The sequence below is a fragment of the Pipistrellus hanaki genome (genome assembly GCF_964339955.1).
Source record: "Pipistrellus hanaki genome assembly, chromosome: 14".
NCBI classification, from domain to species: domain Eukaryota; kingdom Metazoa; phylum Chordata; class Mammalia; order Chiroptera; family Vespertilionidae; genus Pipistrellus; species Pipistrellus hanaki.
Genome location: NC_140516.1, coordinates 40,581,793 through 40,595,649, shown reverse-complemented (window position 1 = coordinate 40,595,649; position 13,857 = coordinate 40,581,793). Strand labels below are relative to the sequence as shown.

The 13,857-nt window shown below is 43.7% G+C and overlaps 1 protein-coding gene and 1 long non-coding RNA gene across 3 annotated transcripts in view; both read left to right on the top strand.

The window, feature by feature from the left end:
- The window catches only part of LOC311632473, a 32,450-nt gene extending 31,370 nt beyond the window's left edge, over window positions 1-1,080 (top strand). For both annotated transcript variants that reach the window (XR_014796795.1, XR_014796796.1), the window contains exons 2-3: window positions 116-158; window positions 883-1,080. This is a non-coding gene — a long non-coding RNA (uncharacterized lncRNA). The remainder of the gene's footprint in view (window positions 1-115; window positions 159-882) is intronic.
- A 244-nt stretch (window positions 1,081-1,324) lies between these two features.
- The window catches only part of COL17A1 (collagen type XVII alpha 1 chain), a 49,961-nt gene continuing 37,428 nt past the window's right edge, over window positions 1,325-13,857 (top strand). Inside the window, exons 1-7 of the mRNA XM_084904017.1 lie at window positions 1,325-1,519; window positions 6,761-6,823; window positions 7,328-7,372; window positions 8,380-8,484; window positions 9,891-10,022; window positions 12,768-12,815; window positions 13,786-13,821. Of these exons, the coding sequence (XP_084760143.1) occupies window positions 6,772-6,823; window positions 7,328-7,372; window positions 8,380-8,484; window positions 9,891-10,022; window positions 12,768-12,815; window positions 13,786-13,821 (418 nt within the window). The 5' untranslated portion in view covers window positions 1,325-1,519; window positions 6,761-6,771. The remainder of the gene's footprint in view (window positions 1,520-6,760; window positions 6,824-7,327; window positions 7,373-8,379; window positions 8,485-9,890; window positions 10,023-12,767; window positions 12,816-13,785; window positions 13,822-13,857) is intronic.

Genomic DNA, 13,857 nt, shown 5'->3' with positions numbered 1-13,857 from the left:
AGTTCGATGTCTGGTTCCAAGCATGAGCGAATATATTTTTGTTCAATTTATGAATTAATAAATAAGTGAATGAATGATGCAGGGTTGTATCAATTTCATGCTGTCTCTCTTCCAGATTTTCCAGTGCTCTTCTCTGAAACTGACAGCAGACATGTTGAGTAAGTATTTATTTGGGGAAGGCAGGAACATCCCAAAAAGCAAGAACCCAATAGTGTCACATTCTGGGACATTGGAATATTGGGAGCATTGGAGAGAGAACCCCACAAGTAGTGCTAAAACCAGTCAATGCATGAATGCACATAGCACGGTGCAGACATACATTGGTGTTCTGCTAAAGGAATTCCTTGGCTCTCCTCCAGGATCTTAGAATGATGCCTCAGAATTGGGAATCCAAAACTGACATTGGGTCCCAAGAAGATGCTACGGCTCCAAAGAAGCCTGAGTGAGTTCTAAGTTCAGACTTCCCAGGTTACTACACCAAGAGTCTCATCTAGTCTTTAGGGGTCCTGGAAAGCCAGAAGCTCTTCAGATAATCATAAAAATTATCCAGATTGGTGCGAACCGGCCCTCGAGGGAAGCCAAGGGTTCCACGGAATGAACCCAAAGTGGCAGGGCCCCTGGGAGTCCACCAAGGTGTATGGAGACTATGCAGTTGCTGATTTGAGGAACAAGAAGATCCTTAACCCTCCCCAACAGTATCCCTCTCCATTATTTAGGTGGCTACATGCCTAAATCCTGTGACTAACATGTTACTCTCTGGAGTCAGCATCACTACATCAGGTTGCCTTATTTTAAAAATATGAATCCCCATTCCACCAATTGCTTCACATTTTCTGTCACTAATATCTTATTCTAACTTAGTTCACCTACTATTTCTTCCAGGTGGACTTGACCTGGCTTGGGTCAGAATGGGGAAAAGAGGTCAAAGGTCTCGAACATCAATCCTGCCAACTTCACAGCTCTTTCTGGGGCTTAGACGACTTGACCACAGGCCACTACATGCCCAGCTACACCACGGATCATGCATATTGGGATTTTGCATATGCCATGGCAGTGAGGAAGGGGAATACCAAGTTGTGGCAGTTCTCTGGCTTAAAAAGGTAAGAAGTAAAACAAGGGAATTTCCTTTACACTGACCTTAGTTCCATTTCCCCACATTGGGCCCAGAAATGGTTAATCCTCCTAAACAGGTAGGAGAAAATTTCTGCAGCCTATAAAGTTTGATTCCTGGAGGCAGATTTTTTTTTTAAATCCCGCTAGTGTCAGATAATTGGGAGGGTGGAGTAACGCTGTAAACCACGACACACCTTTGTCAGGACTTGTCTGGGAGCAAAGGACTGAAAGAAACAAGGGGGGAGAAGAAGTGAACATTTCTGAAGGATCACTCAGCTTTAACACACCTTGGCTGGGCCTGGATAAAAAAAGTGGGAACTGCAAACATCTAGAGGACAACATCAGGGGAAGAGAGAGGGGGGATTTATTCAAAGTTGTTCCCCATTCCTTCAAAATCTCAAACGAGGTAAGTAACAGGAAGACTTTGATTTTTTTTTCCCTTTGCCTGAGACTTTGATTTGAGACTAGCCATGTAGAACTTAAATGTTTGTGGGAGAAAATAAGATAAAGTTATTGAATTTCAAGTGCTCTCATGGAAGTGATCAATTGATCATAAGTGATGTCTTTGATTTATGCATAATGCTTAGGATATAAGTCTTTTAAAGGATCAACAAGAAAGATTCATCAGTGGTAAACAGAAATGAAAAGCTAATTGAGATACAGTGGGCTCTATTGCAAGAACTTTTTGTGTTATTTTCAGTGTTATAAAATGGCTTGTGTTAAGTTGTTTTATTTAGAATATAAGAGTTTATGATTTCTTGTCTCTGAACCTCTCTCTCGTTCTTCCTCATTCTCCCCACTCCCTCTCTTTCCATCTCTCCCCTGACAGCAGAGGTGAAGTGGGGGAAGGGGAGCCTTCAGGAAGCAGTCCCTGAGCACTAAGAGCTGATGTGCTGCCCAGGCCTCTGTGCTGCCAGGTTCTGGTTAAGCTGAAGGCGCTGGCGAACGTTGTTTATCACACTCTAAAATTACTACTTGCCTAATCTAAAGCAACGTGAAATATCTGCAATGATATAATTAATCCAGGAATTTCCTAGTGTCAAATGTAGAACAAAAAGCAAACAAAAAAAAAAAATTGTGTGTGTGTTCATATTTTAACTGGCCAATTTGGGCCCCCAAAATCATTTTGGGGGCGAGAATTACCGGCTGAGGAGTCCCACTGGACCACATCAACTACTAACTGACAAATTACTACTTCACTTTCTGAAGTATAAGCAAAGACTCTGGCACACCACTTCTTTTGAGAAGCGGTTCATCAGTAGCCTACTAGTTGGATTTGTTCTGTCCATAAAAATGTAGTGAAATTTCATAAAGAGTTTCATTTGAAAAGCAGAATAGTTCCTTCCCGCCTCTTAGAGCTAAGGCACAGAGCTAAGTCACAACTGAACTAACGCAGGCGGCCAGCCCCTTCAGAGGATCAGAGGGGCCTGCTCTACTCTCGGCCCCTTCAAAACACCCCAATAATCTGAGCAGAGTTTACATGGGGAAAGCTAACATGGACAGTTCTGATTTAAGCTTCGATAGAAACTCCTTATTTTAGTGAAACCAATCCCACCTGAGAACTGACCACATTCTTCAGTGATGCCTGACCCAAAGAAACCTGTGTTTGCCTGGTTTGGCTCATTGGTTGTTATTGGTTTAACCAAACATGGCTGTAAACGAGCACCATAATCACAAAGCTGGTGCCCAAGCTTCCCCACTCCCAAGCTCTGAGAATCCTAAGACGCCAAATATTGCAAGTGCACCAACCCATTGCTAGCCTAGAGACAAAAGCTTGGAGGCAATCAACCCCAGGGCGCTGGTTTTCTTTGCTGTCAAACTGCTTGGCCCTCTGTGTCTACCGATCAATAGCTAGAGGGTGGTTTTCTTACACTTTGGCCATTTTTCCTTCTGGTTTTAAAAATAAATGTTGTTGTTGTTTTATATTAAAGTGGTACAGAGATTGGAGTAATAGCTATAAAGAGAAAACAAGCTTGTGATACCTTAGCAGAGTATAGGGACATTTATTATTAAAATAGAAAATAGAGAGAAAAACATTTCGCTTCTCTATTCTTTGTATCAAAGACCAAGGTGTTTAATGAGCCATTAGAATAAGATGAGGTCTATGCCGTGGTTTTCTATTACTGTCATTGCTTGTGGTTGTGTGTTACACCTCATCATCACTGGACTAGATTTAGGTGGATGTGACATCATTTAAATGAAGTGAAAAGAAAAAACTCAAAGAAGTAGAAAAATGATTTTGTAATTGCATTTTTTTTTTTCATCAGAAAATGGCCTGGGGTCAGTCCAACAGAGCATTAACTATGAAATAACCACAAAGCAGCCCCCTTAGAACTATAGATGGAAATTAGCATACTTTAGAAATTAAGAACTTGAGTGACTGCTCATCCTTAGTCCTGGTGAAGCGGCCCAAACATCCAAGAAGTTAGAAATTATTCTACTCTACTGTGCTTCTATTAAGTAGTGTTTTTGGAGGAGAGCACGTTGCTCAGAAAGACAGGATTGGGCTTGTGCCTGGGTATGTAATTTCCTTTCCCTACTGTTAGTTATGCTTTTTAAATCCATCGTCTCTTAAAATGTTTAAAAAGGAAGTCTTGTGGAAATACTGTAGATCCCACAGGATGATCCCAGTCTAGGTTGGTGCCTCAACCCCTTGTTTTCCATTTGATAACCCACTTACAGCAAGTTTCCTGTCACATTTAGTTTAAAGGAATCCATCTCCCAACACATTCCTACCACTTAGAGACTACCAGTCTGGGAAAATTTTGGCAAAGTCAACAAGTTCCATCTTGTACATTTCAGGCCCAAGAAATCATTCTGTTTGGCCATGGGACGCCCATTGGAAGGGCTTCAGGCTGAGAGAGAGGCAAGGGCCCATCCTGCACCCACCTAGGCCACATTCTATCCCAGCTCTAGGCAAGGAATGAAGCACCGTGGAAAAAGTCCCAGGTGGATCTGAGAATCCACAGAAGGGCTTTCTGTAGGTAGTATGTGCCCTCCCACCCCAGACTCTGAAGAAGGGCATCTGATTTCTTAGCACGATGTCTCTGGAAGTTGGGAAACTGTTGGCTTTCTGCTGCAGATCACAGGGCTCCCTAATTAGGATTTAAGAAAAAGACGGAGGGGCGGGGAAAGTCTGTTATTTTTCTGGGTATAGAAACAACAAGAAAACACTTGCCTGCTTTGCTACTTAGACACTTTAACTCTTACCAAAAGGTCATCAGCCTGCCCTGGCCGGTTTGGCTCAGTGGATAGAGCATCGGCCTCCAGACTGAAGAGTCCCAGGTTAGATTCGAGTCAAGGGCATGTACCTTGGTTGTGGGCACATCCCCAGTAGGGGGTGTGCAGGAGGCATCTGGTCGATGTTTTTAACTCTCTATCCCCCTCCCTTCCTCTCTGAAAATAAATAAATAAATAAATAAATAAATAAATAAATAAAATATATTTTTTAAAGTTTTTTTTTTAAAGGGCATCAGCCTGCCTTGATGGCCACAAGTGGAATAAACCCATCCCATGCCAAAGTTATAGTTGCTGGCAGCAACTTTCATTAAAGGATCAAAACAAGCAATCATTTGTGGGAAGTAAAAGTTTCCATGGAGTGTAATAAACAGTTCCTTTCAGGATAATGTTTCCTATGGATTCAGGTGCCATCCTAGGCGCACCCATTGGCAGCCAGGTGCATTTGAATGTTTAATCTTCAAAATGGTTCACAGCTAATGCCCTTTTTTTTTTTTTTTTTTTTTTTTTAAGTGGAGAGGGGCTTCAGAGGAACCAAAGCAATTAATGCTTAAACAAAGGATTTCAAAGAGGATTTCCAGTTATGTGTAGGTTTGCATGACAAAATCATGCAGGTTGTTGCTGGAATGCAGAGAGTCACAGGCCAGGTTTGGCCTCTCAGAGAGGCTGGATTCCCTTGTTAAACTGTTTATGGGCTCCTCCTCTAGGCTTTGGGGCACATACCTACCGAGAGGCCTTCTGTGGCTTCTCAGATCCACCCAGGAGTTTTTCCATGATGCTTCATTCCTTGCCTACAGCTGCATTTAAAAAACTTCGATGAGCAAGAAGTTGGCACATTCAACCCAGCCCTGAAGCTAGCTGTGACGATCTTGGTTAACTCTACCAGGTGGTTGCATGCAGTCTTGCTTTTCAAGGTGGGAAGTCACTCAGGGTTAGTGATGACTTTCATGGGTCCTAGGCACTTTGCCTTTGGGACCCCTTCCTCCATTAAAAAAGTAAAATATCCTTTAAAATGTATTTCTTTTATAACTGCATTGGAATAAGGTAATCCAGGTTGGAGTGTGTCCATTTTTTTCCTTCTGGTTTTAAAAAGAAGTTAAAATAGTTTTTTGGGCATGTAAAAGTATGATGGTATTAGGCACTAACATCACCAGGCAAGAAAAAAAGCTTGAAAGCAGAGATCTTCAAGTAAGGGGTGTCCTGGGCAGAAGTGGGTTGCCTCAGAATTCTAGAATCCAATTTGGACTTTATCCAAAAAATAACCTGGGAGGAAGGACAGGTTGGGAGTGTAGGGGAAGAAGACCAAAGGGAAAGCCAGATTTCAAGTTTCTCCAGAACCTGAAACTGGGATCTACAGCCACACGAGCTCAGTTGGGCTATATAATCATGCATGTTTAGACCTGAGCCCCACCCCAGCTCACCCCTTGTTGTCAGTCCTACCTTATCCCATCCACACTCTAGGACACAATGGACAAGATCTCAATGATTTTCCTTTCCAGAAGCAGAGTAATCATGAAGGGGGAGCATAGCTAGCATGTATGAATATTTTATATTCTTACATCTTTCAATAGATTTTACACATTTTCTTCATATTATTTTTCTAGTTATGTCTGTAAAAAAGCACAGTAGGGCTAATTTGTTATAAAGAGAAAGTTTCAAATTGTTAACAGTGTAGTTCCATACAAGTATGACCATTATCATGATTATTACCCTGATTTCAATCCATCAAACATTATTCTCATACCTGAACTCTAAATAATAAGGCATAAATGTCTTATATTCATAGAACTCCATATAGAAGATTGAACATTATATGATACATCAAATGAGTTACTAGCTGAAAGTACTAAGTGCTTTGACAGATAGATATCCTTCAGCTATTTGTTACTTTGACAAAGTGTGGAAGTATTCTAGTCAGAGGTCCGGGCAGCACATCATCTATGTATTAATGCCCAGCAGGGGGCAGGCAGCCTGCTCATTTAGATTCTGAAAAATAAGATCTCAGTACAAGGAATAGAATCAAAATTGAAACTATTAAATTGCTATTATAAATGATACAAGAATGACAAGGGATGCCTCATAAAAAATGTGCATGTGAAAGAATTATGCTTTGAATTCCAGGAATCGAGTTTTAGGTTCTCAGCTTGAATAGTAGGGACCTATGATTAGAAAAAGTGATAGTAAGCCTGACTGGCATGGCTCCATGGTTGAGCATTGACCTATGAACCAGGAGGTCACGGTTCAATATCCAGTCAGGACACATGCCTGGGTCTTGGGGGTCGATCCTCAGTAGGGGATGTGCAGGAGGCAGCTGGCCAATTATTTTCTCGCATCATTGATGTTTCTATCTCTCTCGTCCTAACTCTTTGAAATCAATAAAAATATACTTGGTTTCTGGCTTTTTCCACAGGTGGCTATGGTATGGATGTGACCAAGAAAAGCAAACGAGATGGCACCGAAGTCACTGAAAGAAGTAAGAGCATGATATATATGCCATTACCAAAGTGATTAAAATTTGGAAAGAGTAAATAATTCATCCCTAGTTCCACCATTAACTACTATATCATTTTTTTCTTTTTTGTTTTGTTTTTGTATTTAAGGTGTGGGGTTTTTTTTGTTTGTTTGTTTTTGGGTTTTTTTTTTTTGTTTTTTTTTTTTGCTTTTTAAAGAAACTATCATTTTAAAGGTGTTTCTAAAATATACATATATTCCTTCCCATGAAATTCCTTTAGTTTATTTTTATTTTAACATACTAGTAATAAAAAATGTGTTCTGCTTTTTCTTCAAAGATGAAAATTGCCATTTTGATAATTTTTATAAGCAGCATTTTTAATGGCTGCATAACATTCTGTTGAATAAATTTGCTATCTGTGGAACTGAATTTAATGCACTGAGCCTACGACAGATGAGACCTTGCTAGACTACAGGGATTTCAGTGCCTTACATAAGAGCTGACCTTTTCCTTGTCTTTTCCTAGTTATCACCGAAACAGTGACTACAAGACTCACATCCTTACCGCCAAGTAAGTGACTGTCTCCAGAGCTACTTCTCAGTGAGCCATGTGTGAAGGGCTCTGTGTCTGACCTTTCCCAGCAGCCCTCACACTCCAGTAGAGCAAATCCAAAATACCTGAAATCTCTTTTTCCTTTATAGTTATATTGACATCAATTCGTATCCATAAAATTCACCAGTTTGGGGTGTAGAATTCAATGGTCGTTAGTATATGTAGAGTTGTGCAGCTATTTCAACAATCAAATTTTAAAACATTTCCATCCTGCCCAAAGGAAACCTCATGGCAATTTGTAGCCGCTCCCCACCCTCTGTCCAGTTCCTGAAAACCACAAACCTACTTTCAGTCTCTATAGAATTGCCTGATCTGGAAACTGAAATGTTGACAATACTATTATTATCCCACCTGAGCATGGGGTGGGAGCAGGGAACCACCAGGGAGGTTTCTGTTTGAGTCTACATTTTCCTCGGGAGGTCGTTATGTGTAGTGGATGGTCTGAGCCCTCAAGTTAGTCCTGCCCCTCCCAGGAAGCCTGGCACCCAGAGGCAGAGGAGGGGTGTGGAAATCCACCATCAACATGGGAGTTTGGAGTATGATGGGCTGCCAGATGGGAAACTAGCAACACAGAGCTGTTACCACTCCCTCCAACAATTCTAGGGGCTGCATGCCTGCGGCACTGAACAGGTCTTTGAAAAAAGCAAGCCCAGCCCAGATCTTGGCCTCCAGGAGCTTTTTCATCATTCGCTACCTTTTCTAATATTTAAATTTTCCTAATAAACGACTTGCTATGCTCCACCCAGAAGACGTTCCTTTTAAATCAGGTGGAATATTTGCTTTTAACATTTCTATCAGGAACAAATGGAATGAGAGCCCGGCAGCTTGCACTCTAGATGGGAAAGGGAGCCCAAACCAAGAGGGTCATGGCTGAGAAGCTAGGGGAGGCTTCCAAGGGGCAAAGGATGAGGGACCCTCTGGGGTGACTTCACCCATAAATGACCGCCTACTTCTTGTTCCTGCAGAAGGGGGCACCACCAATGGCTATGCTAAAACGGGCTCCCTCGGTGGAGGGAGCCGGCTGGAGAAACAGAGCCTGACCCATGGCAGCAGCGGCTACATAAACTCAAGTAAGTGCCTGCTGGTGGGGGGTGAGGGTGGGGGAAGAGCTGACTGGGAGAGACTGAGTCCTGCAAGGAGAGGGGCCAAACTGCCATCCATCCAAATGACCCAAAGAGCATGTAAATGACATCGAACCCAGAAAAAGGGAGACTTTCACATCATCTGCATTTGATGCCAACCTAAAATGGGGTCCACCTTCATTACTTCCCTAATATAAAGAACAATGATTAATTAAGGAGGCTTCATGGGGAGGTGGCTCCTTCCCCCCAATCTCTCTTCATCTCCTTTAGAGAAGGGTGTGCACAGCTGAAGGTTTACAATTTGAATTAACAACAACCACTAAAGAAACTGAAGGACTAGGTCACTGCGCAGGGAATCTGGTCCCACACCCTGCGAGTTTCCACTGGGCAAGCACCCACCATCGGCCCATTGTTCCTCGTGAACCGCTCTTTCATGGTAGCTTTCAAACTAAGCAAAACAGAACAAGGCAAAGGGGAAAGCAAGCACACACATAGCCCACCAATTCATTTTTAAAATCTTGGAGTGACACTAAAAAAGAAGGCCCAAGCCTGACCGGTGTTGCTCAGTGGTTGGGCATCGACCTATGAACCAGGAGGTCGAAGTTTGATTCCCAGTCAGGGGGCATGCCTGGGGTGCTCAATCACCAGCAGGTGGTCTGCAGGGGCAGCTGAACAATGATTCTCTCTCATCATTGATGTTTCTATCTCCCTCTCCCTTCCTCTCTGAAATCAATAAAAAAAAAATGTATTATTTTTTAAAAAGACCCAAGTCAGGCAAATGGTCAGGCTAGCCAAGAAAAGCGTCTGCCCTCATCTGTTGAGGAACCTTCCACATGGGATTATGTTCTAGTCTAGGGGTGTCGAACTCAATCAGAGAAGGGGCCAAAATCTAAAATCCAGCCTAAATCGCGGGCCGAATGGTTTACTGAACAGTCATAAACTGACAATGTCATAAACTGACAGCGGAGTGCAGTGATGACAGCGCGGTGCGGGCCACATTGCAAGGCCTGGCGGGCTGGATTTGGCCCGCGGGCCTTGTGTTTGACACATGTGTTCTAGTCTCTCCAGCCGTGAGCTCAGAGTAGTGCCAGGTCTTTAAGAACAATGCTGCCGAAGCCCCTCCATTTCCATACACTGCAGCTGTGTGCATCAAGGACCCCCCCCCCCCCCAGCTTGGGGAGGAAGGGCAGGAACAATGATGCTGCCCCCATTTCTGAGCACCCGAGGGCATGTGGGGTGGAGCCTTTCAGTGCTATTGTCCTCTGGCCGCTCGCTCGCTCGGTGGAGCCTCTTTCATTAAGAGCAGCCTGATAGCAGCCTGGTGTGCGTAGTTAAGATAACTGGCTGCCAATCTGCGGAGATGCTAGAGGACTGACACTCTTTCTGGTTTGCAGGTGGAAGCACCCGGGGCAATGCCTCCACCTCCAGTTACAGGAGGGCTCATTCACCTGCCTCCACTCTGCCCAACTCACCAGGCTCAACCTTTGAAAGGAAAACTCACATCACCCGCCATGGAACGTACGAAGGTATGAGAGAGAGAACCACTCTCCTCCCAGTAACCTCACTCATCCTTCGAAGAACTGGCACCTGTATTCACCTGGACCTGCCCTGCCTCCTCACTTTTCTCTCCACTCTTCCTTCATTTCTAAGGACTGACGTTACCCCTTCGTTCATTCATTCGTTTAGTCACTTTCTCATGTGGTATTGTATCACATATCTACCATGTGTTTGACACCATGCAGAATGCTTTGAGGGGCACTTAAATGAATCAGACGCTAAATGGATCTTGTCTTCAAGGAATCTATAGTCTAATAGACAAGACGACAGGTAAAAACCGTAATACAAAGTACAAGGCAGTTATCATTTCAAGCTGAGTCTCCAGGAAAGTGTCTGTAGGGAAGGGGCCTGTGAGCTGGGCCTTCATGATGTGTAAGAGTTTGATGCCCGGAGGTGGAGATATGGGTGCTCCAGGCTGAGGGAGCAGCAGCACAGCAAGGACAGGCAGTAGAGTCAGGCCCGTGGTGCTTAGGTAAGAGGGAGGGCTTGAGGGACTCAGCGTCAGTGCCAGGCTAAAATGTTTGGACTTTATTCTGTATATAGTGAGAAGCCACAGAGACTTTTGAGCAAAAGAGTTGAACATATTTGAGGTCCAGGACTAGTGTTTTGAAAGCCACATGCAGGAAAAATAGGGAGGAAAAATGTTGAACATGGTAACGTGTTAGACTGTGCTCAATAGTCCAGGGAAGGGAAAGCTTGGCTGGGACTAGGGCCGTGGCAGTGGGAGAGGAGAGGAGGAGCTGGAGGGGAGACGCATTGCAGAAGGGAAATTGACCAGTTTGACAATTGATTAAATGTTGGGAAAGGGGGAGTGTCAAAAGGTCAGAAATTACAGAAGTAAAACCAACGAATCGCTAAAATACTAGTTAGTAAAAGTGTATTGTGTGCACACCAGAAAAACAGTTTGCATGTTGAGAGCACTCAAACCAAACATGGAATGAGGCTCCAGGTTGTATTGTTACAAAGCAGCTTATGCAGGTTATATTTCATGGTGACTGATTATACTGTTAGAATTCCCTTAAGTGATAGGGAATTGGTCAAAAGCTACCTCATTTTAACCTTGGGAGACAGTTCTCGTTTTGCTTATGATTTTCAGAGGCAAGAGCAAGAGGCAACTTAGTTCATCTTTCAAAGCTAAACTACGCTTTGCTTGAATGATTCATCAAGTTTTGTCTGTTGAGGAGATTGTTAAGGCTGGTCTCCCTTTGTTTTTTATTTTAACAGAAGAAAAAGGAGTTAGTGATTTTGCTGAAATTGGATACACTTGTGATTGGGTTCATGCTGGTGCCAACAATTACAGCAGGGAGCTCACGCAGATGAGTTCAGTTATTCGGTCTTTAAATAGAGCTATGGCAGGGCTTTCAGGTGTGGGTACCACGCCAGTAGAGGGACTCATAGAACTTCCGCTCATGGGAGAAGTCAGAGCCAGACATCCCATTTGGTGCCATTCACCAAAAGATGTTAGTAGAAGGTGGAAAACTGAAGGAGCTGGCTGAGGAAGAGAGTATGAAAAATAGAAGAGAGCAAAGAAAGGTAAGCTTTGGGGAAGAAAGAGAGCCGGGGATACAAAGGAAGAAGATACTTGGAGGGGAGCAGGAGACCATGTACAGGCGGCATCACTGAAGTCAGTACAAGAAAGTGCTCAGGGTCGAGAAGGAGATGACAGAAGGCAGTTACTGGAGTCCGGTGGTCTGCAGAAGCAGGTTTAGTGGAAAACAGACAGGCCAGGCAGAAAATGGGTCTAATATTGACTGGAAAAGCAGGATTAGGGTTGGGTACCCCCAGTAACTGACTTAAGATCCAGAACTGGCCCTAGCCGGTTTGGCTCAGTGGATAGAGCGTCGGCCTGCGAACTGAAAGGTCCCAGGTTCTATTCTGGTCCTGGGCACATGCCTGGGTTGTGGGCCTGATCCCTAGTAGGGGGCTTGCAGGAGGCAGCCGATCAATGATTCTCTCTCATCATTGATGTTCCTATCTCTCTCTTGCCCTTCTCTCTGAAATATATATATATATATATATATATATATATATATATATATATATATATATATATATATATTTAAAGACCCAGAACTGCCAGGGAGTCTTGGGGAGCCCCGAATCCAGGCTCAGGATGGTGTCACCACACTGCTTTCTGGTGTTGGGCCTATGCAGGGGCTAGTACCTTCATTTTTACAGGGTCCACACTCAGGGTGATCTTCGCAAGGTCAGAGACACTCTAAATAACAGCATATCTACTTGACCAGGGCCAGGCCACCTTCACCAGCACTGTAATGGGGCAAACAGTTGAGAAAGTGAAAACAAAAAAGGCTCCTACCTTCCTTTGTTCAATCCTTGCCCCACTGAGGTAGCCCAGGGGGCAGATTGAAGGGCCACAGCCATGTCCTATAGGTAAAGCAGGTGTAAGTCAGGAATTCGCTCAAGAGCACCTGTTGTCCTGAACAGGCAGGGCGCAAGGTTCATAAAGGGGCACCCGGCAGCACCTTCTCAGAAGCTGTTTGGGTTCACGGGGTCATTGGCACAGGCAGACCTCAGAGCGATTGCGAGTTTGGTTCCAGACTAGGCCGCCTCAATAAAACAATTATTGCAATGAAGCAAGTCATAATCCTTTTGCTGGTGGAGAGTCTTGCCTCCAATTTGTAGAAAACGCCAACACCTGTGAAGCACAGTAAAGCAAGGTGTTGTCTGTACTGAGTTATTTGTCCTCTCTCCAGGAAGCTCCAGTGGCAACTCTTCTCCGGAGTACCCTCGGAAGGAATTCGGTATGTCCCTTCCTTATTTCCTGAAGAAATGGTCAACTGAGGCACTGGAAAAGGGCGGGGAGCGGGGGGCGTGGTAGTGGGGCATGTAGGGGGAAAGAACATCCTGAGTTAAATGGATTCTCCTAAAAGAGTTTAACCTCTGCTGACCTGGGTTTTTTTGTTTGTTTTTTTCTTGATTTTCATACTAAAACATTTTTGGGGGGTTTGCAGCCTTTGCTCGTGATGCTACTGAAATAGCAAGCTATTCATACAAAGCTCAGGCGTAGACAGATAAGCCCTAAGGCCAAGCAACAATTGTAGGATTTATTTCCTTCCACAGAGACCTCCCAGCAAAGAGGAGTGGGGGTCAGAACACACACATGCCAAACATCCAGCACTTCGCCATAGCAGGCCTCTGAGAGGCATTGGTAGGACCAGTGAATCCCAAGTATCTTCTGGCCTTAAGTCTTCCATCCATGTTCTCAGTTCTCACTGTGCTTATGAATTGATATGGTCATTGATTATATAGTGGTTATAATTTTATTTGTTTGCTTTCGATGAGAAAACCAAAGCAATCTCTAACAAAACAAACAAAATAAAGAAAAGATCTGGCAACCTTTTGATACATTTGATCAGTGTATAGTGAGCTAGTCCAAATGGATCATGCTCCTAAATGGACTACCTCGGCTAACTTAACACTCTCATGGATTACCTCAGCCAACTTAACAGCTAACTAGAAACTCTTAAGTGTGAGCTAACTTGACATTCATTTAGCTATAATACTTTAGGCACTGGGGCCTTGCAAAACTCTCTCTGCCTTTTGGCTACATGGTCATCATTTATTAAACACCCACTATCCATAAGGATACCTATCTGGAAAACACATACTGTGAAAACCAGCTCCTCCCCGACTCAAATAGGTCTTACCCCCACATCAAAAATAGTTAGCATACCACCTCTTATCTAAGATAACTTTTTGTTTGTTTCTCAGCATCTTCTGCAACCAGAGGACGCAGCCAAACACGAGGTGAGCTCTATCTCTGGGTTCAATTCAATTCAATAA